Below are 25,680 nucleotides of genomic sequence, written 5' to 3' on the forward strand. Positions count from 1 at the left end.
TTGTGTAGTATTTGCTTGTATGTGTAGCCCAAAGCTTTAGAATCAAAAATCTAACACTTATATTTTAATGAGATCTCCATTTTAGGTCTTATATGCACAGAGTCTACAACAATCCAATACAGACACCATGTCAACCACACAGTGTACACCAACAATATCCCATAGTAACAATCAGATTACAGATTCTCAAAAGTTACATTAAAAACACTTAATGGGCAAAAGTGAAAAAGTCTGTATCTTTGTACTTCCAGCAAATGATTCCAAAATTTTCCTCATTCTTCCCTAATTTCCTTTTTTTATCAGATCTTTTAGTTAACTGACAATGCGGTAGAGCGACAGAGCAAAACATCTGTCTGGGAGGGAGACAGCCAGCCAGCCCAAACCAGCCTCTCCCTGAAGCCTTACCTGAATGGCTCCCAGCACCCATGGTTCATTTGTTAATTAATCAGGTGTAGCCTTGTAGCTTTTTAAAAGCCATCACCCCAAATCACTCAAACTTCACAATTTCATCAAAATTGTCATAGGCGTGTATCTAAGTCAGCAAACTTTTCTATAAAGAGCCAAAGGGTAACTACCTCAGGCTTCTGCCGGCCATTTGGTCTCTGTTCCAGTCCTCAGCCCTGAAACCTCGGTGCAAAAGCGGCCACAGACAACATTTAACTGAGCGAGCGTGGCTGCCTTCCAATAAAACTTTATTTGTGGGCCCTGAAGTTTGAATTTCACATCGCTTTCACACATCACAAAGTATTTTTTTCCCCAACCATTTAAAAACGTAGAGACAGTTCTTAGCTCTTGGGCAGAACAGTAAGAAGCTGTAGCAGGCCAGGTTTGGCCCATGAGTTGGCTGATGCCTGATTTAGACGAACCCAAACTGTGTCAACAGCTCTGCAGTCTCCCCAGGCATCCAGCAGTAAATATCTACGGATTGATCCTGTTTATCTCTCCCCTGCTATTCTGGAGTATGTGTTTGAAATATCTAGGCAATCTAATCAGCACATCAAACTGGGGAGTTGTTCCTAGGGCACAGGAGAGCTTCAGCCTGAGTTAAAATTCTCTCCCTCAAAGAAAGGTAACAATCTGTAAATAAAGGGGTGTGTGCATGCTGGGGGAGGCCTCAATTAGCAGACATCCACTGCAGCTTTTATAATCTAAAATACTGGACAAAACCACAGTCCATCAGCAGAAAAAAAAAAAAGGGATGAACTTGAGATTGTACCTCTTTCCTAGGTAGGCGACGTCTCCTCAGTGACACACCTCCCAGCAAAGAGAAAGAGCAGTGACACCAGCAACTTAAACATCCCTTTCGGAGAAAGGCAGACAGATAGCAAACACAGAACTACTGGCCCCAACACTATAGCCACCACTCTCGTATATCCAAGAAACCTCTCTGGCTATAGTTTTATTTTGCCAGTTAGTCTGAAACTGGCTTCTATCTGTGGCTTAAACAAAACTCCACAACCTCGCCCACGTCTAATTCCTAGGATGGCATACAACTCTAGAGTTATTACAGGCGTACCTCGGAGATGCTGTGGGTTTGGTCCCAGACTACTGCAATGAAGTGAGTATGATGTGCAAAATGAGTCACTGGCACTGTTTTTGGTTTCTCAGTGCATAAAAAAGTTATTTTTATATTTTTCTGTAATTTATTAAGTTTGCAATAGCACTGTCTTAAAAACAATATATATATCTTTATTTAAATACGTTTTATTGCTAAAAAAAAAAAAGATAACTATCATCTGACAATGCAGGAGTTGCCACAAACCTTCAATCCATAAAAAATGTAGTATCTGCGAAGTACAATAAAATGAGATATGTCTGTATAGCATTCAGATACTTTTAAGTCCCTAAAAAGCGTCCAAAAAAAAGAAAAGCGTCCAATAAAAAGAAAAGTAACCCAAAATAGATGAAGATGTTTCTGTGAGTCCAAAGAACTAGATGGAGGCCCTGGGTACAGATGTAAGGCCACACATTTGAGGGCCCTGACACACCAGGGAGCCAGGATCTTTTACGTGTGTTAACTCTGACCCCCTGACTGGGTAACAACTCACAGATCAGCCCCACAGAAGACACAGTCTTATACAATCTACCTGCTGTCCCACCGTTCTCTAGAACCACAGGAATATAAAAGACTAACTTTATCAGGAGCTAAATAATCAACAGTTTGGGGAGAAAGAGAACCATTGAGGCCCAGAAATTAGACTTCAACATTAGACTCTGGGAATTTTTGCCCACTGATATCTTCCTTGATTAGACCTCTGTCTGTCTTTTTTTTTTTTAAACAAACAAATAAACAAACAAAAACATTTTCTGTGTATATATGAAAAGGCCATCATCAACAGGGCTCTGGACCAGGACTAGGTGTTGGGTTGAAGAAGTCTGAGAAGGCAGGATACTACCAGGCTGATGGTCTTTATTTAAAGACTTTAAACTGAAAGATTTCACAATACTTAGTGGTTGTTCCCTAGTCTGTACCCCCGGCCATATACATGGTCTGCAATTACGATCTACTCCACAGAACTTTCCTGGTCCATGATTCTCAAAAAGGAAAACTGCTAGAGAGAGTGAAGAAGGGAGTATGAGCTAGAAGTTACCAAAACTTGTAAAAATGAGTCAGTGGCACAGAAGGGACCACCTGGGTCCGTGTGGCTCTGGGGGCCTGGGCCATACAGGCCTCTATTCAATGAGCAAAGAATGTGTCAGGATGAATCAGGCTACCAGCTGACCGAGCAGTGAGGGAGGGGGAGGCCAAGCTGAGCAATTCAAAGAGGCTTTCAAACAGCTACTTAACGTATCCTGTAAGCTTTATTTAAATTTGATCACAGAACAGTTCTTTCAGGCTTTCAAATCTCCCTTCTGATCTGCCAATCTCAAGAGAAGAAAAGGGAAGCTGTGAAGTGGCCTCTTACGTCACTGAGACTGCTACAAGGCAGCCCTCCAGCAGGAATCGTGCCCGTTCCCAGGAGGACTCTGCCCCCGAATCCTCAGCAGGGAAGCCCAGCATCGAGCTCACCACCTTGAAGCAAAACCAGCTCACGAAAAGCTGATGTCATCGCCCCAGTAATTCTAGCTCCGTCATGAAGCCCAGAGCCCCACGAGGAAGTTACTAAGCAAGAAAGCACAATAACTGTTGGGAGAATAAAGACATCCATCCTACAGTTCCTTCTCCAGACAGCAGCCAGTTAGCCTTTGAAAAAGGAAGTCAAAACACGAGCCCTGTCTGCAAAGCCCTCTGCCGTGGGCTGAACTGTGTTCCCTCCAAAAGATGCGCTGAAGACCTAACTCCCCGCATCTGTGAATGTGACCGCATCGGGAAATACAGCTGACCCTCGAACAACGCAGGGGCCCCCCACCCCAGCACAGTCAAAAACCCTCCACACCAGCATACGCGTGGACCAGCACAGTTCGTACATGTGTTGTTCAAGGGTCAACCGTAGTACCTTTGTAGATGTAGTTAAGATGAGGTCCACCTGGATTAGGAAGGTCCCTAAATCTAGTGACTGGTGTCTTTATAAGAAAGGCACAGAGACACACAGGGAGAAGCTGGCCATCTAATGAAGGAGGCAGAGATGGGAGTCTCACTGCCACAAGTCAAGAACACCAAGAAATGCTAGCAACTGCCGGAAGCCAGGAAGAAACAGGGAAGAATTCTTCCCCAGAACCTTTGGGGGGAGCAAGGCCCTGCCAACACCTTGGTTTCAGACTTCTAGCTTCCAGAACTGTGAGAGAATAAATTTCCGTTGTCTTAAGCCACGCAGTCTGTGGCACTTTTTATGGGCAGCCCTAGGAAGCAAACGCATCCTCCAGTGACTTCCTCTCTGAGTCAGAAAGAAAATCAAAGCATCGCTATGTTAAGGTCCAGACGTCCCTGGACCTGCATGACTTCAGCTTCCACTACTCCCTGCCTAGTCACTGCAGCCACCCTGGCCTCTTCCCGGGGCTCCAAACATGCTGCCACCCTGCCACCAGAGGGCCTCCCCCTGTCGCAGGCAGGCGCTGTCTCAGACTTTAGCAGGTGCCAGTCTCTCTGCTGAGAAAGCTGTCTGGTCAGGAACCTGCCCAGCCGTGCCCCCCATCATCCTTCCCGGCTCTGCTCAAGTCCCCTGATCAGGAAGGCTCCCCCTCATCTGCCTTCACATCTCCTACCCGCACCACATACGCTCAGTTCCTCCTTCCCCTGCTTTATCTTTCCCCTCAACACTGAAGACAAGCTGACATATGGATTTTGCTTCCCCTCTGAAAGCGCCATCTCCTTCCACAGCGCTTGCCTGGTGGGCACGGGACTGCTTCCCTGCGTTCTATTAACTGAACGGAGAGATAAACTCCATCAGCACTGGTGACGCTTAACTCAGAACTGGCCGGGTGACAAAAATGGTTTTTACTAACAAAGGGGAAGAGCAGCAGCTTCTGGAGGTGAAGGGCAGGCTCAAGGTTGGGCTGAGGGGCCGGGGTTTCCCGGGGACTTACCACCATCCCTGGGGGATGAGGAAGAGGTAAACAATTCTGCAACAGCCTCTTAAGATTCCTCTTTATCTAAAAAAGGCAACACTTACCTCTAATTCTTGTCTCCAGCTACACTCTGGAGAAACGTGTGAAGCAAATCTAAGCATTCCTCCACCTTGGCGTTACCACACACGTTTTTTGTTTTTCAGGGGCTGAGGGGAAGGGCCTAGCAGGAGTGTTCAATTAATGATAATCTCATTCTGCAAACGTACAACCTATTTCAGGAAGAAAGCCTCTGACCACCCCACTTGTTTTTTGTAAAAACTAACAACAACAAAAAAATCATTTCAAATAAACCAGCAGCTTTCAAACAGCTCCTGCTCAGGAAGGAGACAATCTCAACCTTTTCAAATGGCCCTAAGTGAACACTTTTCTTTCCCTCATTTACATTTTCAAAACTTTAAACAAAAGAGGCAGAAAATGAAAGTCTTTACCTTGGGTTTTGGCCCCAGGGCCTGCCAGTCCCAGCTGTGAATCACAGGAGTCCTTGAGCGGCGATCTGATGGGCGTTTCAGCTTCAGGGGTCTCAAAATTACCTTCAGAATCCGAGCTGCCAAGGGGGAAAAATGGGGAATTACCACTTTCAACGGTATTTCTGACACCTTTTAGAGCCTCCACATACACAAAGGCTAACGTCCAGTATTTTGGCCTAACTTTACAACCCACGGGCCCTCAGTGTGGACTGGCCGGTGGGAGCTGCTGTGGATTTTCCTAACAGGGCCCTCCTCCGGCTTCTGTCTGGTCTCCGTCTCCCTGAAATCTCCGTCCTCCAGAGTCTTTCTCCAGCACCCTTTATTTTTGAGGTCATCCTTCCCTGTGACATCCCCCTAAAGCACTTTGCAACAGACTCCTTTTCTCCCAAGAGCCCTTTCCTGGAGGTTTAAAAATTAAGATTGCCCCCTCACCCTAAAAAAATTAAGCCAATTCTCTCGCCAGGATGCCTTTTTCTTCCGCAGGCCTCTACCTGGTTGGAATTCACTCGGCAGGAGGCCGAGAATGCTGTCACCTGCCTTCCGCAATCTTACGGGTGACAGACAGCTCAGTAGAGACCACCATTTCTCACCAGCTGCCAGAGGCCTGTCATCACGCGACCTTCTTTACTAAGGGTGCATATATGGGACACAGTGGGGCCCCAGGAAGGCCTGGGAGTGACTTCTTCCCCACAAGGGAGGGCCCCAAGTTCCACAGGGTGTGATCCACGATTGACTCGTGTGTGTGTGTGTGTGTGTGTGTGTGTGTGTGTGTGTGTGTGTGTGTGTGTTGGGGCGGGGGCTGGGAGGTTCAAGCTTAGAGAAAGTGACCGAGGCAGACGGGGATGCGGAGGGACTGCAGATGCTGGGTTAGGTTCAGAAAGCTCATACTGAAATGGAGAAGGGCTGGGGGAGAAGACACCCGGGAGGACAGAACATCCTGAACTTTCGAATGCACAGCGGGGACCTGGTTACAGGCAGGGACGCAGCATTGCCATGAACACGGTTACGCGGGTGGCGACCACAAACACGCACACAGAATGAGCCGCAGATGGATGGATGGCAGCGCGTGTGCATCTCGGCAGGAACGCGTGTACTTGCCTGAAACTCAAGGATTTGGTCTCGGCTTGCGAGTCCTCCTCCTCGGGGTCGCCCTCGGGCCCTCGGGCCTCGTCCTCTCCGGCACCCCCGCCGCGCACCGCGGACCACGTCCATTTCGCCCACTGCACGGGGGACAGGATCTGCCAGGGGCTGAACGCCATGAGCGCGGCTCCTCCGGCTCCGGCTCCTAGGAGGAGGGGAAGGGGGAGAGCCTTTTTTCCCTTTCAAAATGGAGGGAACCGGTGACAGGCGCCTGGACGCGTTTCCAGCGGAGGCGCGGATGTGGTTAAACGAGCGCCGTCGGGGGCGCGGGTGGAGCGCTTCCTCTCGGCCGGCAAGCTGCGCCGCTTCCTCCTCGTCCTCCTTGCGGAACGCGCGGCCGCGGCGCCCCCGCGTCCGGCGACTCCCGCGGGGGAAGATGCCTCTCCTGGGGCCTTCCTGGGGCTGGGGCCCGCGGCGCCCGGCGGCTCGGCCTTGGCGGCTCCGGGGCTCAGGGTCCGGCTGCCCGGCGGCCCGGCTCCCGCCTCCCCGCCGGCCGGGCGCGCATCAGCTGCGGCGGAGCCGCACCCCAGGAGCCGCCCCCTCGGACCGTACTATTCGCGCGCGCCCGCGGGGGCGGCAGGCGGCGGCGGGCCTTTGAAGTGCGCGGCTTGCCGGCCGGATCCCCCCGCCGCGGCGCCACGCTGGTCGCGCCCGCACTGCGGGAAGGGGCTTCCCGGCTGCGACTCTGGCCGCTGGCCGAGGACCCGGGCGCCTCTAACAGCTCTGCCCGCGGCCGCAGCGGGGACGGTCTGTTTTCCGGCTCCGTGCACGCTGGCCTGTTCCTCCTTCCCTTTTTATTATTATTTTTTTTTTATCTTGCCACCGCTACTTAATGGCGTGGGTGATACTGGGTCGCAGAGAAGTTTAACCCCTTTTTGTAAAAAACTTTGAGGTCGCAGTGGTGGGTGTTTTCCCCTCCCTAGTAGTGACCGCCTGGAAGAATTCAGCCGGTTCACCTTCAACCCCATCACTCCTAAGATTTGGAAATCCCTCAGCAACGCTGCAAGAGAAGCCAAGGACTGGAACTGTGGATGCTTTGTCCCTCCCCAGTCCGCACAGGTGGATGCGCCGTGGCCCGGCCTTGGGTAAAACAGGCGCTAAATTACCCTGCGAAATGACAGCCTGATGGGTTCCTCGTTCTTTTTGACTCTTTCTTTTCATAACTTCTAAGTCTTTGATTTCCGACTTCGTTTGCTGCTTCAGAAGTCAGCCAACAGGCCTGGTGACGGCAGCCTTCAAAATAAACACCCTCTATGGCTGAAGGCAGAGGGAAATAGAGGTCTCTTCGAGTTTTCTTCATTTTCCATTCAGGGATTCCACTTTGGCCTTGCCCTGCTCAGAATCAGCAATGCACCAAGTGAAAGGACTGCCTCAAACATCCAGGCTTAATGATCTTGCCTGAATAAGGAGTTCCGAGTTAATTTCCAGAGTTGCAGCCAATCTGTGGGGTGGCTGCAGGTTCCCATAGAGAAAGCAGCCCCAGAATTTAGGAACAGTCAAGCTGAAGGTGCCAAAGAGACGTCTCCCCTGGAAGGGGTCGGCATGCATACTGCTGATGAATCATGGCTGTCTTACACATTCAATAATAAAAACAAAAGCAAAAATAATGCAAGATACGGCATGGCAGGTACTCTTCCCATAACAGAAGGGCAGAGGTTTGTCTTTTGAAGTCTAGACTAAAGGGTTGGGTTATCTGGATGCTTTAGAATTCATTCAGCCCCTTCCCAGAGATAAACACATCACAACTGTCACAACTGTCACAACTTCTGGGGACTACAGAGATGTGAAATAAACAGGAGTCGGTTTTTGTTTTGTGTGTGTGTGTGTGTGTGTGTGTGTGTGTGTGTGTGTGTTTTAGGTCTACATGAAAGAACCCAAACACTATCCAACTGTTATTATTTTTAGGTTTATGGCTCATCACATAAACCTTCAGATTATTTATAAGGACCCCCCAGGTTCCTAGGTCTGACACAAGTGTTTTGCTGCTTGGAAATCTTATGACCCATGTAAATCAGTAATTGCTATATACTAGATCCTGTTCATTCTTCCTCCTGAATAGCCCTCCAAGCTTTTCATTCCTCTGCATCCTGGCTGTGTCTGACAGTCCCTGCAGTCCCATTTTTCATAGAGCTACTGTAAATGTCTCCCAGCTGGTTCCACCTCTGAGAGTTTTCTCAGCTGGGGTCGCCCTTGCCTGGTTGCTCTGTGACTTGTGCTCTAGTCTTGCCGTTCCTCTCCCCTCTATTCCGGCCTTTTGGAATCCTAGCTGTGATCACTAGAGAACTGGTTCTGAATCGTGTTTATGTCCAGGAATCAACGGGGGTGCTTCTTGATCAAGACACAAATCCAAACTGCCAGCAGGATCTGCACATCTACATTTTTTACCAAGTGTCCTGGGGAATTTTTTTCACAGGAGAAATTTGGGAAACAAGGACCAGCTTTAGCCAATGGATTGCTGCTTCCGGAACAATCTCCCTCTTGCCTGCAGAGTTTTGCACACCTCATCCCCGCCCCCTCCACCTCCAGTCTCTAGACCTTGACTGCCCAGACTTCTTCCTCACCCAGCCAGAGTATCGGCTCTGGGAAAGCAGGCTGATTTCTCCCTGCTTTCCACCATTTCTGTACCCAGAACATTCATAGAGGCTTTTACCGTGGCCCTTAGATAGCTGTGAAAGGGGGGCACTGCTAATAGTTACACCAGGACCACAGACATAAACCAGGACGTCCCAGGATGTAAGGTCACCCTACACTGAGCACAGTATATATTGCAGATCTGCGTATGTGACTGTCCCACTTCTGGACCATAAGCTTCTAACCAGCAGGAACCACACTGTATTTACTGGTTTATTTTTGTTTCCCCAGAGATCAGGACAGGGCCACACCCTCAGCAGGGTATTCAATAAATGTGCAGAAAAGCAATATTGTAGGTTACAAATAGACCTGAGAAGCTTGGCTAGGGTGACATAGATTCCTTAAGCCTGACTCTTCCTGGGGAAATCAGGATTTTGAAGCAGCACAGAACAGAACGCATACGAGTGATGACGCCGGCAAGACAAAGCTCAGCGTATACAGCAATTTCTCGAAAATGGAGAAGCAAAGGCCTGGGTTTCTGAAAATCCATCCTCTGCAAGCTTTCGAACTTAATGTGAACAGCAGTAAAGTAATTACTCAATAGCTCTAATTGATTTTTTTTCTCCAGAAGTACAAATAATGAGGCTAAGCGATATACCAATTTCCCTGTAACTCTGGGAAAGAATGGGCGATGTTTGACAACCAAGGTAAATCTTTTTGCCGCTGCACTCTTAGCCTCACGGAGCAGAATGTCTGCAAATTCCTGACCAAATGGCACGTCTTGGTTTTGGAAATGACCGTAAGCAGAGGAAGGGCCCAACTGTTCTCTTTCTTCCTGTGCTTCTTGCCCTTCGCAGAGGCTTTGGATCAATACACCATGAAAATCTAAAATGACACTCCTTGAAACACTCCACGGTGGTGGCAGGGCCAGCCACACACCTTGCTGCTAAATGGATGCTCCAGAGGGGTCTGCAAAATGGGTCTCTTTGGTAAAAAAAAAAACAAAAACAAAAAAAACAGAATAAAATATATGAGTCAGCAAACTCTCACACAAGGAAATTATCCACTTAGTGGCTTGGCTACGGGGAGAATGCCCGTGGGAACGCAGCAGGAGGGGAGGGCAGAGGCAGGGTGGGGCCTGATTGCTGGGGAAGGATCCGCACACCTGTTATGGGGGAGACCTTAACTCAAGTTGAACTTGACCTTGTAGTGGGGGGAAGTGACAAGGCCTGGGTAGTAGCTGTGTCATCCAGAAAACACTGCTGTGGCTAAGGGGTGACCTGACCCAGTTTTTGGAGCCCATCTAACCATCACCCAAACCCTGAATTTTTTTTCTTTAATGGAAGTACTGGGGATTGAACCCAGGACCTCGTGCACGCTAAGCACGCGCTCTACCACTGAGCTATACCCTCCCACCACAAACCCTGGATTTTATAAGCCATCTTCCAAGCTTTCCTGTTCTTACTAATTTAAGTTGTTTTAAACCTTGCAGAGGCCAACATGGTGCAGGGCAAACAGAAGACATTTGTACGCCTGCGTGGCCCAAGGAGCCTGGATGGAGGGGAGTCACTGGGCTTTGGAGCAGGTAAGTTACATTTCCATTTAGAAAGATCATTCCGGCAATAATCTGTGGCCTGGGGTGGAAGAGGTGAAACCTGGAACTGGCCTCCTTATCTTCCACTCCTCTTGTTCAGTAAGTGTCGGAGTGGTGAGCAGTCCACGCACGATGCGGAACCTTTTACAATGGAAGGAAAAGGAAACTGCTTCTGCAAAGAAAGAAGATAAGCATTTCCGACAGCCGGTGAAAAGAGAAGGCCTGTGTGTGAGAGGCGACCTTGAGGGAGAGGAAGAGGCTGGGAAGGAGGCTGGGACCGGGATGGCATGAAGGGAATCAGAGATAAAGTCACCACCGAGAAAGCAGAAACGGTGGGCAGCCAGGCAAACCCATCAACTTATCTGTATTTTCTAACAATTTAAGAATTTGATGAGCAGAACATACATCTAATTCAATTAGGATTAAATGCCAGATTGATGATGTAACCAAAGTGGCCGGGCAGCTCTGAAGGGCTGAGAAAAAGCACTGGCCCACGTGAATTGAAACAGCAAATGGCAGCTAGATTTAGGTGCCTCATCAGAACCTCCCCATCCTGCGTTTTGAGAGTCACCTGTCGCCTGGATGAGCTTTGAAGACGTGGTAGGGCATTCCTGGCATGTGCTTTCACCATCAACCTGATCACTGAACGTTCTCTCCTCGCCCACCAAGCTAAACACCCTCAACCCTTAACTTGTTTCTTCTTGAATATTTAAGCGCAGAAGGACTCTAAGATGTAATGATAACTGTACCTTACATCAGTCGAGTTTCATCCGACCCTAACACTGAGCAGGACCCTGTGGGACTCCCCTCTACAACTCTTGCCTCTTGTTTATAGAAAAGCTGACGTCGCCCAGGCCTCCCTGAGTCACAGAGGAGCAGCTCAAGTTATTGATCAGGACAAGCCTGCAGCACTGGGGGGTGGCAACCCTGACCACCTATCTCAACCATTAACTGAGATTGTGCCTTCATTTCCCTTTAAAACTTTCACGGCTGAACAGAATCTTTGGAGCTTTTTTTTAGGGGGGTGGGGGGAGTGCTGTGTCCACCAGATTGCAGGCATTCTGATTAAAAGCAACTTTCCTTTTTGTTACCAAGACTGTTGCCCCCAGGCTCCTACCCCTGCCTGTCCCTCAAACAGAAACCAATTACCCTCATCTAAGTCTCAGGAGGCAGCTGCAGAGAAGACTCAAGAGCTGGTTAGAACCAATGGAGCCCAAGATGGTGGAGAATTTGACTTCCAGTGGACCTCGAGCCTCACTATACACTCATTGTAACGCATTAGCATGCTAAGTGACACGCCCACCAGAGCCATGACGGTTGACGGTTGCCATGACAACCGGAAAAAGCCTGTACAAGGGCTGATTGGCTCCATCACACCTGGAAGGAGGACGTCATGATGGCAGAAGCCTCCCATAAAGCCCACGCGGCCCGACCTGGGCAGGAGCTGTCCCTACCGGCCATCTAGGCTGACAGCCCCCGACTCAGGCGCTTCCTTTCCCTGCTTTTCTTTCCTTCTCCTGCCAAGGGCTTTCCTTCCTTTTCCTCTTTGGAGAAATAGGGCAGCTTTGACTCATCCCTCTGCCTCAGCTGTGCATTCTTGCCAGCCAGCAGATAAGGACTCACACTTCGGTGGGCCTCCTAATTTAGGGGTCTCTCTATCTGCTAACAACCCCACAATCGCCCAACCATCCTCTCAGGGAGTGCGACAGGTCTTCTCAGTTTGCTGATGACTACAGTGGACTGAAGCAGAAAGAGCAACCACCTGTCTGGAATGGTGCCCCCGCTATCTGGCACCAGAACGGAATCTGGAACCCTCGTCTCTAAGTTTCAGTTTCCTTCCTTCGTTCTGCATCAAACTGGAATAAAAAAAAAAAAAATGCCCTCGCAGCCACTCTGGGCTGGTGGCTCCATCAGTCCTCGCCATGTGGGGCCGCCACAGCAGTCTTGGCTTCCTGCTTACGGGGCGCGGGCTGCAGAGTCACAACTCGGTACACATCACTCCCCCGGTGAGAGACTGCCATTGCCAACAACGGCACTGATGATATGCAAATAAGTTAACATCATGGTCTTAACCTTACAAGATCCAATGTTGTCCTTCACCTGGGGGTTGTCATCACCCGGAGATTTGAGATCTTCCCTCCACTACCCACACACCCCGATCAGGGAATCTGTATTGTGCATTGACACTGAAACTTACATTGTACAGAGAACCTCCTTTCTCGTTTTTGTTTTTTTAAAGAGAAAAGCTGGATTTATGTCCATAGTTAATACTTTTTCAGAGTTCCAGGAAAATTAGAAGGAATCCAGATTGCATTCGTTAAAGACTTGGCCAAGCTCCCCACCTAGAGCCTGCTCAGAGATCCTTGCCCTGGTCTTTGCTCTGGGGGCACCTCATCAGATCCACCCTCTCATCTATTTTGTTCTGCATCATAAAACCAAAGTTTGACTTCCCCAGAAGGTATGTTATTCAACTTAGGTCACAACCAGACCTTCCAGCAGAACCGCCCCAGAGCAGAGTTACACGGGGTCAGCTTTTGGAGAAGCCAGAAAAGAAATACACATATGTTCTGACGTTGACACAAAACCAGTGTCACAGAAGAGCCAGGTGTACAAGGTTCTCCCTCATCCGCAGCAGATGCCATGACTTCATGTTTACTGACTTTATAAGCAAGTTCACTTTTGCGCTGTCCCCTGGGATGTAAGAGTGTTAGAGAAACCGTTGTTGAACACAGAAGATAGAAACAGAATTCAGTCAGTCGGTCCATTCTACGTGAGGAAGATGACCCCAACGTTGTCCCTCATGCTTGCCACCAACTACCACAAATCTGAACTTGAAAACAAGCAAAGGGACAATAAACACAGAAGATCCTCTCAGAGCAGTGAACCACCTTTAAGCTTAGAAACGTCTCTTCCGGCAGATACAGGTTGGTTTTTCCTACTAAACCACATTACTAAGATCACAAAGCCTGTTAAACGGGTATTCATCTTGTAAAATGACTGATGTAGCACATTTTGTTTATTTTTCAGCGCAACTTACATTCCTTGTTAGCAGATGAGGCACCAGGAAGAGTGGGCCCTCCAATCAGAGAGCTTTATACACAGAGCCTGAGACACGAAAACCATCTGAAACCCTTTCTAAATTATTTACGAGTTTAAGTTTCTAATAACGCACGTTACCCTGACTTTGAGAGATCTCCTTTACTTCATTAACCAGGGTTACAGGGAAGGGTGGGAGCTAAGGCGGGGGAATTACGGACATTGAAATAGAATAATATTCCTTCTCCTGTGGCCATTTCATTTCCTCCCCTTCAAAATAAAATAAATATTCCCCCAATAAACCTCCCCATTTGTTAGACCAGAGGAACATTGGTCAGATGGCTCCGACTTTCTGAGATCATCCTGATATCAAATGTTCTACCTGCTATCCCCATAAATACGTGTCCCCCTTTTCATTTACAAAACATTGTCCCTGGGAAGTTAGAAGGTGCAGACTGTGTGCGTGGGGGGGGGCACTGGGAAAGGGCAGCAGAGATTCACTGCTGGGAGGATGTGGGGAGAAGGATCTGCTCAGAAGAGAGAATAAAACCACAAAAAGTTTTCCAAAGTAACTGGGACACCCACTCCACGGAAACCTTGCTCTGGGGACGTGGGGATCTTCGTTACGGTAGCTTGTGTTTTTGATGCATAACCTTCCTGGGAGAAAAAGATGGGGAACTCAGAACCCCACCACGTGGTATGCAGCCTATTACTTCCAGCCTATTACTTTCTACAGGAAGAGTTTCACTGCCATAATTTGCTTCTGAAACTGCATGTGGGTGAAAATTGAAGAAAAATGTATGTCTTTACTTCCCTGTTACAGTACCGGCGGGACAGGGGGAAGCTGTCCTTTCTGTGGGTGTGAACTTTTGTAAAAGTGCCCGATAGTAACCTTGCTCATTTTCTTCACGGATAAATGTAAGCTAAGTGATTAGCTGAATAAAAGCAAACACAGAATGATGTTCCAAGTTGGTAAAACTAAATTTTGTAAAGATGGCGATCCTACCCAATTAATTTACAGGTCTAATGCGATTACCACCAGAATTCTTATGGGATTTTTCTGAGGATTTGTCAACATTTTTCAAAAGTTTATCTGGAAAGTGGGGAGGGTAACTAAACTGGTAAGCATACTTTAGGTTCTTTGGGGAAAGAAGAGGCAAGAAAGGGATTAGTTCTGCAAGATATTAAGACACATTTATGCAAAGAGAGGCATATTTGTGTTCTGTGAAACAGAACAGAAAGCCCAGAAAACGTACCTGTAAGATGGAGAAATTTATTAGGTGGTAGAGAAGTTACAAGCCAGTGGGGAAGGGAAGATTATATAATAAATGATTGAAGAGTAATTGGTTGGCAATGGGAAAAGATGAAATCAAACCCTTACCTTGGAGCGTAAGATAAACTCCAGATGGATGAGATGGCTAAATATCACAAATCAAACCATGGGGAGAAAACACTCTAGAAGCAACAGAATCTGTCAAAGCTCCGTCGGAATGATGACTGTCCAAACTTCGGCGTAATTAACAAAGTCACACACAAAATAAAGATCGCAGATTTGGCGCCACATGAAGAGGAAAAAGCGTTGAGAAAGCTTCAGTGTCTTCACCACATTACAAATAAAAAGCCTTAGCCATCCGAGCAGGCAACCTTAAATTGTGCCATCCACGAGACACAGAATTTGGATCCAGCCTCTTATAATTTACCTGATTCACGGCTAAGTTTTAAAACAGAAGCTATAGGTATTTGCATCTGTCTGTATGTGTCTATGTATCTGCGTGAAAAATGTATGGTATTTTCCAGCTTTGGATGGTATTACTAAAATTAACTTGTAAAAGAGCGCTATTTAATTGATTTGAAGAGAACTGAGCACTTACACGTATAAAGGATTCCTGAAACTCTCAGACATATAATAGAAACGAACCCAAATGCTTTTCAAGTTCATGTATTCTGAGATAATCTTCAGTAAACAAAAGCTAGCGGTTGGATATTCAAATAGCTATGTCTTCAGAAATGCCAGCACTACAATAACTTAGACATACAGCGTTATCCTACTTGGGTTTATTGGTCAAATAAGTTCACGTTATCTCTGCATGAAATTTGTCAGCAAGAAAAACAGCCTGGGGTGATGGCTGACTGTCTAACGCCTTACGACCTCTCTCTCCTTTTTCCAAGGCACTTTTTATACCTGGAATCAAATTACTTCTATTTTTTCCACTTAGTATCCATCTTTCCCAACTAGAAGGACGCCCCAGGGACACAAAGCACCTTGTCCGCCTTGTTCTGTCTGCTCCATAACATTTGGCCACTAAATGAGTAGACAGAACCTTCCCAAATCACCCTGTTACATACACACACGTATGTACTTATGAGCATGGATACACAGACGGACAAATAGACAGACAGATACTTTTAAACAAATGAGATTTAAATATACATATTGCCCTTTGCTAGAGGTGAGGGCTTGTTCCCAGCTTCTCCAGTTTCCATCGTACGCCCTGATCCAGGGGAGGAAGAGGGAACCAGACCGAGCCGCCAAGACCCTTCCAGACCCCCGTGGAGCCCGCATTCTGATCTCCTCTTGGCTGCAGCCTTTGTGTGCCTATCTAAATGACATAATTTTCTCCCCATGGAGGAATATTTAGGAGGTGTATTTTTCCTCATTTTAAGTGGAACCCAGATGAACAACGCATCTTCTCACGCCTCCAGGATTCTGTCTTAGAGTTAAAACTCTAGAACACGTTATATATTTGGAGACACACAGCCAAACTGCCCTCCAGAAGGGCTGCAACTAATTTACGGTTTTAAACAGCAGGGTAGGAGACAGCCTTTCCCCAAATCCGAACCCACACTGAATCAGTTGATCTTCCAAATCTTTGGCAAATGGGTGGAAATGCTACGCCACCGTTGGTTTTATTTGAACACATTTGATTATTAATGAAGTCTGGGTCTCCTGTAACGGATTTACTGAAACCCTGGCTGACTGCTTCCTTTCCGCACCCCGCCCCTCCCAGCTTCTTCCCCTCTTGCTTTCTTTTTTTGGTAGATGGAGCCTCTAGGTCCTTTGCCTTAAATCTGTGGCCCCCGGCCCAGCAATGTCAGCATCCCCTGCGAATTAGAAATGCAATTTCCCTACCTGGACCCAGCGAATCAGACACGCTGGGCCTGGGCCCTCGGGGGGATGTCCGGGCGTGCTGCTGGCTCAAGCGCCCTGAATCCCTGGGGAGTCCATCACCCCCGAGCCCCTCACTCTCTGCACAGGAAGCATGCCTCTAACCTCTAAACCGGAGACCAGCTTTTTAATCAGTAGCAAGTTCAAGATTTCCTCCTCAATACGGTGTTTATGGACTGAACATCATTGACTGTTTCCTTTCGTTGAAGACATTCTGACCTACCTCAGCAAGACTCCCCCACCCACAGCAGCCGCATCACGGCTGCACCAGGGACTCCCCATCCTTGTCCGCCCAGCATCACTCCCCTTCCTGGAGCCACAATCCACAGCTCCCGTGACCCTTCCACTGGCAGGGCCTGTGGTCTGGATGCTCTGGGTGCAGGGGCGGGAGAGACTCAGGCCTGACTCAGAACCCCTTTCAGCCCCACCCCCCACACCCCCACCAGCAGGACCCAGCCAAGGACACAGGACTCAAGCCCGTAGGATGGATGTCCCCTGACAAGGTCTCAGCTTTTCCACCATGACCCCTCCTACTCCCTGTAACAAACCTGGGGCCCTCTGGTAGGATTCCCAAGGGATGGAGGGACACGAAACACTTTCCCCAGGAGGACCGGCCTGCAGGCATCCCCGCGGACCGGCTGAGCCCGGTTCAAGGACAGCCGTGGGCAGGACACGCAGAGCTGGGACTCCATGCGGGAGTCGGCCACCAGGATGGGCATTTCCATTAGTCACCAGCCTCCTGGTTCAATCATCTCTTTATCTCTGACACTCTGCAAGCCTCCAGCAGGGACAGCTGGCAGACACATTTCCCAGGCGGGCGGGGGCTGGGATGGAGACGTGCAGACTGTGTGGCAACATTCCTCAGCCTCATCGCGGGGCTCGGGGTGCGGCTGTCGGGGAAGACGTGGCCTCAGATGTTCCCAGAACTCACGCTCCCTCCCAACCCCAGCAGGGGCCAACGGGCCAGACATTCCCCAACTCAGAGAGACGGACGCGTCCCTGTGCTGGAAGCTTCCTTTTTTTCTCTCCCTTTAGACGCTGAGGTGTTTTTTTTTTTCTAAATCAGATACTCATAATGGTTTTGTTTTCAGCATCCGCACTTTAATTAAATTCACTCCTTCAAGAGCATCTACCGAGCGGCTCAGCGAGGGCACCCCATGCCCAGGGACCCACTTGTTCTGTCTGAACTCAAAGCACACAAAACAGACGCATGACGGATTTGTCTCACACATCCAGTGTCAGGAGTGGAGGAAAGCTCCAGGATGACCAAAAAAGGAGAAGACAGGATTCAGCTTCCATAGAGGGTTTTCCAACCCGAGGGAAGGAAGATGCGGGGAGAGGGCAGGGGCGGGGGGCCTGAGGGAGGTGACGACACTGATGCAAAGGAGAAAGGAGACCCCGGGCCACGCTCCCCGCCAGTGACGCAGAAGCAAGGCCAGTCCCGGGGAGAGATCTGCCTGCTGATGAACACCATGGCATCAACCCCTCTCTGCTTTGCAAGGCAGGTGGGGAGTCTGGGATGCGACCGGTCACTGGGGCTGTGCACGGACCCGCCACAGCCCCGAGGACGCTTCAGCTCAGCGGGAGCCTGAGTCTCCTGCCGGCTCTGTGCCCAAGGGTCACTGCCCTGGGAGAACTGCTCACACGCATGCACGGACCCCCCCCCCCCACATATACATACACGCACCTCCCACACACAGTCACACACACACCCCACAATCACAGTCACAGTCACACACACACCCACACATACACCTCCCACACATACACACCCCACACGCAGTCACACACGCACAGTCACATACACGCACCTCCCCTACACAGTCACACACACACATATATACACACACCTCCCACAGTCACACACACGGTCACACACACACACATATACATACACACACCTCCCACACAAAGTCACAGACACACACACACACACCCACCCCCTCACTGGCATTTCAGCCCCAAACACAAGACCCTCCCCAGCCCCATTGGCCGTTCACACAGGGGTAAGGAATCAGTCAGACAAGACAATTATCAGGGGTATAAAACAAATTTTTACTTAAAAGATAGAGGCCGTAAACTGGGAAAAGACTGCTGAATGAGAAACATAAAGGAAATTGAAAAGTGTAGGCCTCAGGCAACAAAAACTGAGAAAAAGAGATGCTGGAAGAGCCAGTCCCGGATTAGAGGTGTTGGCTCTGGGATTCTGAGGGACATTCCCGAGGGGCTGGGACAGCAGGGCCGCCGAAGGGGAACCGGAGCACGTGGGGCGGGGAGGCAGGGCTCCCCCTTCCCCTCGGGAGCGAAAGCTCACTCCACTGCAGCCTGGTGGGGGGGAGGCACCAGAAACTTCTGTCACACAGTCAATCAGCACATTTTTTGAAGAGAATCTCTTCAAGATTTGTATTTCTATTAATCAAAAAGTCACAAGGACCCCTTTTGCATCCAACCCTGGGTGTTGACACTGCACCGTGAACACCAGGGAACTCTCACCAAGGACAGGCAAGACTCCAGGCTTCTCAGAAGCCACAAAAATTACGCCCTGAACCCTGCCATTCGGAGGCGTGAAGAGAAACAACACACCAGGGAGACGAGAAGCCCGGCCAGCAGAAGAAACTGGAAATATCAAAAACCTCAGTTTCACTCTCCCTTGTTCCCTAATCTTTTTTTTTCTCTCCTACATGTACTGTAAGTTAGTATCAGGTGCCTTTCTCATTTTATCCCACCCAGCAAAGGCGGGGCCTGAAGTCCTGTTCACCTCGGGCCAACAGGGCCAGAAACTCGGCCGGTGATGGCTGGCGCCCTCTGGTGGGAAGACTGGAGAACAGCACCTTCCACCTGGCCAGAAGCAGGGCGGACCTCGGTCTCTTCCTCCCCGCTGTCGTCCGCTACTCTTGAAACTTGGCCGTATCTCTTGGCTCCAATCTGGTCTTCAACAGAACCTTCCAACTTTCACTTTGGGGACCAACTGTAAAGGTGGCCCCTGTTACTCAGAACTTGACTTGTGTTCCCGAATGTCATCACGCCAGGATGGGAACCATGGCTTCACACAGGTGAAACCAGCGGATAAGCAAGTTTGAAAAGGCAGAGGGGGCAAATGGGGAAGGGACAGAGACGAGGCTCCACTGGACGCAGAGAAGTGCTTGGAAGGTGACATGTGGCAGGTAGAAGTCTGTTGTCTTCCCACCGCTGTGCCTTGCCCAAGCCTTCTTAGTTTTGTTTTCTCAAACCCCTATTTAAGGACAATTCTGAGGTAGCTATGGAAACATAACATTTTGCAGTTGTTAGGAACACCCAGCTCACAGACAAAAATAATTCAGCAAAGAAACCCGGGAGGGGCTTTCCCTCTGCTCTGAGTAAATGCAATACAGTATGTGGCTATTTGCCTACCGAATGGGCTGGACAAGGTTTTCGCAAACATTTACGTTCTTGGAACTGTGTTATCAGTAGGGAAAGAGCCATAAAAACGTATTTTCTAGCAGATAAACTGAAGCCTCCACTAGTGAATAAGCTGCCCCGTGGCAGAACCCTCTCTGGAAATGATGGGGTGACTGTTTCCTCTCAGCCAGGCTGGCCTGAATCCCTGCTCCACCATTCACTCTGCAGCGTTGGTTCCTCAACTGTCCCAGGCCTCAGTTTATTCATCTGTAAAATGGAGATGATTACATCTACATCATAGGGTCTGTGAGCGGATTAAAGTAAGATAATGCCTCAGCCTCAGGATCTCTTGACCCTCCTAAATCTTTTCCCCCTTAGTGGAGGGACTGGGGACTGAACCCAGGACCTCATGCATGCCAAGCAGCTGCTCTACCACTGAGATATACCCTCCACCCCTCTCTTAACTTTCAGGTCCTGTGTATATGTGTACTTTTCACTTGGAAAAAGTCTAGAAAAGTTTTATGTTATCAAGGGATCTGTGACCCAAGCAAGTTTTCAGAGTTGTTGCTCTACAGCAAAAGCATCTTCCGAAGATTCCTCGGAGCTCTCATCCAAACCAGCCACCTTCCACACTGTCAGGCTGTGATGGGGACATGCGGTGTGAGACAGACGTATGGGTTTAATTAGAAACAGAACTACCCTGCTTCCAGAAAACAGATACGATGCTCAAGTTTCTACGTCACACCCCTGCCTTTAAGTAAGCCACAGAGCATTTCTTTCGTTTACAATTGTTATTAAAAACATTCACAGCAGACATACCATAAGAGTAAGGTAAAACTGTACCATGTACAGGCCAAAACAAAAAACAAAAAACAAAAAAGACATCCAGTGCCCTTAGCAGTAAGAACACTGAGACTGAAGAAATGTCCAAAGAGGGATTCACTTACTCTCCAAGGCTCCCAAGTCCCCACCGGTAGATGAGGTGGAAGATAAAGGAAGAGTAGAGAGAAGCAGTGCACCATTCGTCATTCCTTATATAAATCTGGACTTTATACCACGTTACTGTGAAGAATAAAGTCTAGACTGTTCATGAAAAACTAAGCCGGACAAAGCACACCGAGGACCTGCAAGAATCTGAAGGCACCGCTGTTTCTGCACAGGAAGTGAAACTGCTTAAAGTGAAACCTTCAGGTGGACAGCAGGGTGACCTAGGTCGGCGTAAAACCTACAAGAAAATCTCAGTGGTGAAGGTTCTTATTTTTGCCAAGCTCCTTTCCCAAGGTCGCCTCCCTTGTCTGACTCTCTGGCAAATGTCCTGCCCCCAATACTGGAGGCTAAAGTTCAGATTTTATACACTGAGAAATGCTTTCCTGTGCCCCTGTGAATTCCCACATAAATAAAAAATAATATTCACAGTGCCTGAATGTAAGAAGGCAGCCAACTCATATTTGCTGAGTGAGTGAGAATGGAAAGAGAAAAACCATCAAGGGTTAAACAGAAGGAAAGATACTGAATATCTTGATATAATATTGAATTTTTAAAAATGGTATTACAAATCTGTGGGAAGAGAAAGGATTATTTACTATTTAACACTAGTACTGGAGTAACTGGTTGGCTATTTTGAAAAAAAAATAAGATGTTAGAGCTTTCTTTCTAGACAGTCTACAAACTTCAGATCGAGTGAATGATTTCTTTTTTTCTTTTTTAATTAAAAAATTTTTTTTAATTTTAATGGAGGTACTGGGGACTGAACCTAAGATCTCACGTATGCTAGGCATGCACTCTACCACTGAGCCACCTTCCCCACCATGAATGGTTTCTTATAAAGAAAAGGACGTGATGCGACAACTAGAAGAAGAACAGTGATCTCATTCTGGGACAGGGAAGAGCTTACTAAGCACAAAGACAGAGAGGAAACCTCAAAGGAGAACAGGATAGGCTGATTTGTATTAAAAAGTAACTAAATGTAGTATGTTCTGGAGCATAAAAAGGATATCAGGTAGAAACTAAGGAAATCTAAATAAAGTATGGACTTTAGTTAATAATAATATATCAATGATGGTTTCATTTTCATTAACTGTAACTAAAGTGCCATATTCATATAAGACATTAATAATAAGAGAAGCTGCTTCTGGCGTCTATGGGGACCTCTCGGTATATCTGCTGAAATTTTCTGTAAATCTGGAACGGTTCTCAAATAAAAAGTTAATGAAAAAAAATACCTCTCCTTCAGAAGATACAAAACAAAAATGGTGGGCAAGGGTGAACAGATTTATATAAGACAAGGGCCAGGCACATAGGTCTCTGAATTCAGGCCATCTAGAAATCTCAATTTTGTCACTCCAGCTGTGACATCCTGGACAAGTTATTGAATCTCTGCCTGTTTCCTCATGTGTAAAATGGAAATTTAAAACTGCGCCTACCTCACTGGGTTCTTTTGAGCATCATACCACTTAATGCACATGAGAGACTAACATTTTCCTAGCACATAGTAAGTGCTTGATAAATGATAACTGGCTTCACCATACAAAGAATTCTCACAAATAAATATAGAAAAAGTAGTATCTTGATACAAAATTGGCAAAGAGAAATAAATAAATTAAAACATTACAAATGGCTAATAAACATAAAAAGTTCACTCTCACTGATAAGAATTAAAAAATCAAAACAAGATTATATATATTTTTTCTTTCACCAAACTGGCAAAGATTGAAAATGACAGTGGTCAGTAATGGAAAGGATGCTATACTCCGGGGGCGGGGGGGTAATTTGTACTACTTTGGGGGGAATAATTTAATAATAGAAATATATAGTAATACAAAAGGAAGTATAACCTTTAGAACGTTCATTCTTTGACCCTATAATTAAATGTCTAGGTATCTTGAGTTATTAATCAGAGATGCACAAAGAATTTATTTATTAACTGTGTTACTTATATAATCAAAATAGCAATCACCCTGAATACCAGCCATTTGGAAAAAAATTAAATTAATTATAGTACATGCAGAGTGTACCATTAAGCAAGAAATAAAATATTTCAGTATAAGGATACAATGTTTCTAATGTTAAGTGAAAAAATTAGGATGTAAAACATATGTAATATAACCCCACTTTTGAAAATTATATTAACTGCAAAAAAAGGGAGACTGTCATAAAATGTACCAACATATTAACAGTCATCTTTGGGTGATGAGATTATGAGTGGTTTATCTTCTTTGTAGTTTTCTGAGTTTTCTAAATTTTCAGATTTAAAAAAAAATGTATGTTATGATTATCAAAGGAAAGTATTTGTGATAGAAAATTTGGAAAACTAGAAAAGTGAAAAGAAGAAAATGTTTATACATGTTATTGAATTGCTAATATGCAAAAATGAAGAGGAGGGGAGGGTGTAGCTCAGTGGTAGAGCGCATGCTTAGCATGCCCAAGGTCCTGGGTTCAATCCCCAGTGCCGCCATTAAATAAATAAATAAATAAATAAATAAATAAATAAATAAACCTAATTACCTCCTCCCCCAAATACAAACATAAATAAATAAATAATATTTTAAAAAATGAGGACAAAGAAGCTGAAAAAGGGAAATCTAGCATCCTGGATGTGATGCCTGGCTCGGAGATGGATGAGGTGCTGGGGAGAATCACAGGGACTCCCACCAAGACGTTGAGCCCCTCGGGGAGAATACTTCCCCCCAGCTCCCCCCAGGGCTTGTCCAACCGTCAGCTGAAAGCCCCCATCTATGGCTCCTGGAATTAAGTCCAAACTCCCACACTGCCACAAAGACCTTGGCACACAGCCCTTCTCCACCCCTCCAGACTCGCTGCTTCCCAATCCCCAGATCCATACCATCCCCACCTGACCCCCAACTCCTCCCCACTGCCCGGACATGACAGATCCTGGCCTGCTCTCCCCCCGGCTGCTCACTCATCCCTGAAGACACCTTCAAGGATCAGTTTCTCCTCTGGGAACAGGTGCTCCCTAATGCTTGTCTCTTGGGACCTCTGACCATACAGTGACTCCTGCCCTCCCCTACTGGGCTCCCCACCACATCTGGATCCTCTTTGGACACTCAGTGCCTGAGTGTCTGGCTCATAGCAGGTTCGTGTCTTGAGGTGAAAAGTCTGGCTGGAGGCGAGGTAGAAGGGAGGGCAGGGAAAGAGAATTTCTGGGATAGCACACCCCCCACCTGAAGGCAGTCCAGCATTCTCCCATGCAAGGTTGCTGACTGCCACCAGCCAAGAAGAAAAAGACAGAGACAGAGACAAAGACAGATGGAGAGATTAAATTACAAAAACAAAAACAAACCTCAAGAAACCCCAAACAGCTAAAACAATCTTGAAAAGGAACAAAGTTGAAGGATTAAAACTTCTTGATTTCAAAACCTACTACAAAGCTACAGTAATCCAAGTGTGGTGCTGGCATAAAGGCAAAGATATATGTCAACAGGATAGAGCAGAGCTGCCAAATAAACCCTCACATATATTGTCAATTGATTTCGACAAGCATGCAAACATCGTTCATTGGGAAAGGATGCTTGAAAAAAAAATGGTGCTGGGAAAACTGGATCCACATGCAAAAGACTGAAGGAACCCTTACCTCACACCATATGCAAAGTTCACCTTCGAAGGGATCAAAGACCTAAACTTAGGAGCTAAAACTATGAAACTCTTAGAATAAGATGTAGGGGAATATCTTCATGGTATTGGATTTGGCAATGACTTCTTGGATATAACAACAAAAGCACAGGCAACAGAAGAAAAAAATAGATAAGCTGGACTTCATCAAAGTTAAAAACTTTTTTGCATCAAAGGGCATTACTGACACAATAAAAAGGCCACCTCCAGAATGGGAGAAAATGTTTGCAAATCACATACCTGATGAGGGATTAATATCCAGAATATATAAAGAATGCCTATAACTTGACAACAACAAAACAAACAACCTAATTCAAAACTGGGCAAAAGATTTGAATAGACATTTCCCCAAAGAAGACATACAGATGGCCAATAAACACATGAAAAGACAATCAACATTACTAATCATTAGGGAAATGCAAATCAAAACCAGCGAGATGCCACTTAATACCCGTGAAGATAGCTATGAACCAAAAAAAAAAAAAAAAATCCCCAAAGCAAAACAACAACAAACAAAATATAATGTGAGCAAGGAGGTGGAGAAACTGGAATCCTCATGCATTGCTGGTGGGAATGTAAAATGGTGAAGTCCTGTGGAAAACAGTTTGCCGGGTCCTCAAAAAGTTGAACAGTATGTGGATAATCATGATGGTTGAACAACGTTGTGAATGGACATAATGCCAATGAACTGTACACTTAAAAATGATTAAGATGGTGAATTTTATCTTACGTGTATTTTACCACACACACACACACACACACACACACACACACACACACAACCTGCAAAGAAAAGCACCCTAGAACAGCCAGAGTGAACTTTCTCAGATGTTCCTCTAGGTTCCACGGCCATTGGGGATGCCACCCTGATGTACTTGGACGCTACCAAGTACATATCCTGACCTTGGGTTAACAAATTCATGTACCCTGCCGCCCACTCTGGCTACCACCCAACTCAAACATCAAATAATCCACTTTGCTAGCTCAGGACACCAGCAGCTCTGCCCCTCTCCCTCCCCCATTTTCTTCTTGACTTTTAACACCAAAACACACACCAGCTGGGAGAAGCTGTAGGGCGGAGGTGAGGCTGGGGCGCATTCGGCCACCAAAGCTAAAAGAAGAAATCGTGGAGCAAAACCAAACTCGAAACCCCACCTAGAGTCTCTCTCTTATCATTTAAAAAATTATTTATT

At 47.0% G+C, this 25,680-nt stretch overlaps 1 protein-coding gene across 9 annotated transcripts in view; it reads right to left on the minus strand.

Annotated features, from left to right (window-relative positions):
- The window catches only part of TACC1 (transforming acidic coiled-coil containing protein 1), a 93,374-nt gene that overhangs the window by 44,488 nt on the left and 23,206 nt on the right, over positions 1-25,680 (minus strand). For 3 of the 9 annotated variants that reach the window (XM_032468452.1, XM_032468456.1, XM_032468453.1), the window contains exons 2-3: positions 6,072-6,258; positions 4,935-5,050 (exon numbers count right to left, since the gene is read on the minus strand). The exons of 1 other annotated variant lie outside the window; for it this stretch is intronic. In XM_032468452.1, the coding sequence (XP_032324343.1) occupies positions 4,935-5,050; positions 6,072-6,232 (277 nt within the window). In that variant the 5' untranslated portion in view covers positions 6,233-6,258. Of the gene's footprint in view, positions 1-4,934; positions 5,051-6,071; positions 7,680-25,680 lie in introns of those variants that run through there. 5 more of the 9 variants (XM_032468455.1, XM_032468454.1, XM_032468457.1 and 2 more) reach the window with 4 other exon arrangements.

Source organism: Camelus ferus, chromosome 26 (assembly GCF_009834535.1).
Source record: "Camelus ferus isolate YT-003-E chromosome 26, BCGSAC_Cfer_1.0, whole genome shotgun sequence".
Taxonomy (NCBI): domain Eukaryota; kingdom Metazoa; phylum Chordata; class Mammalia; order Artiodactyla; family Camelidae; genus Camelus; species Camelus ferus.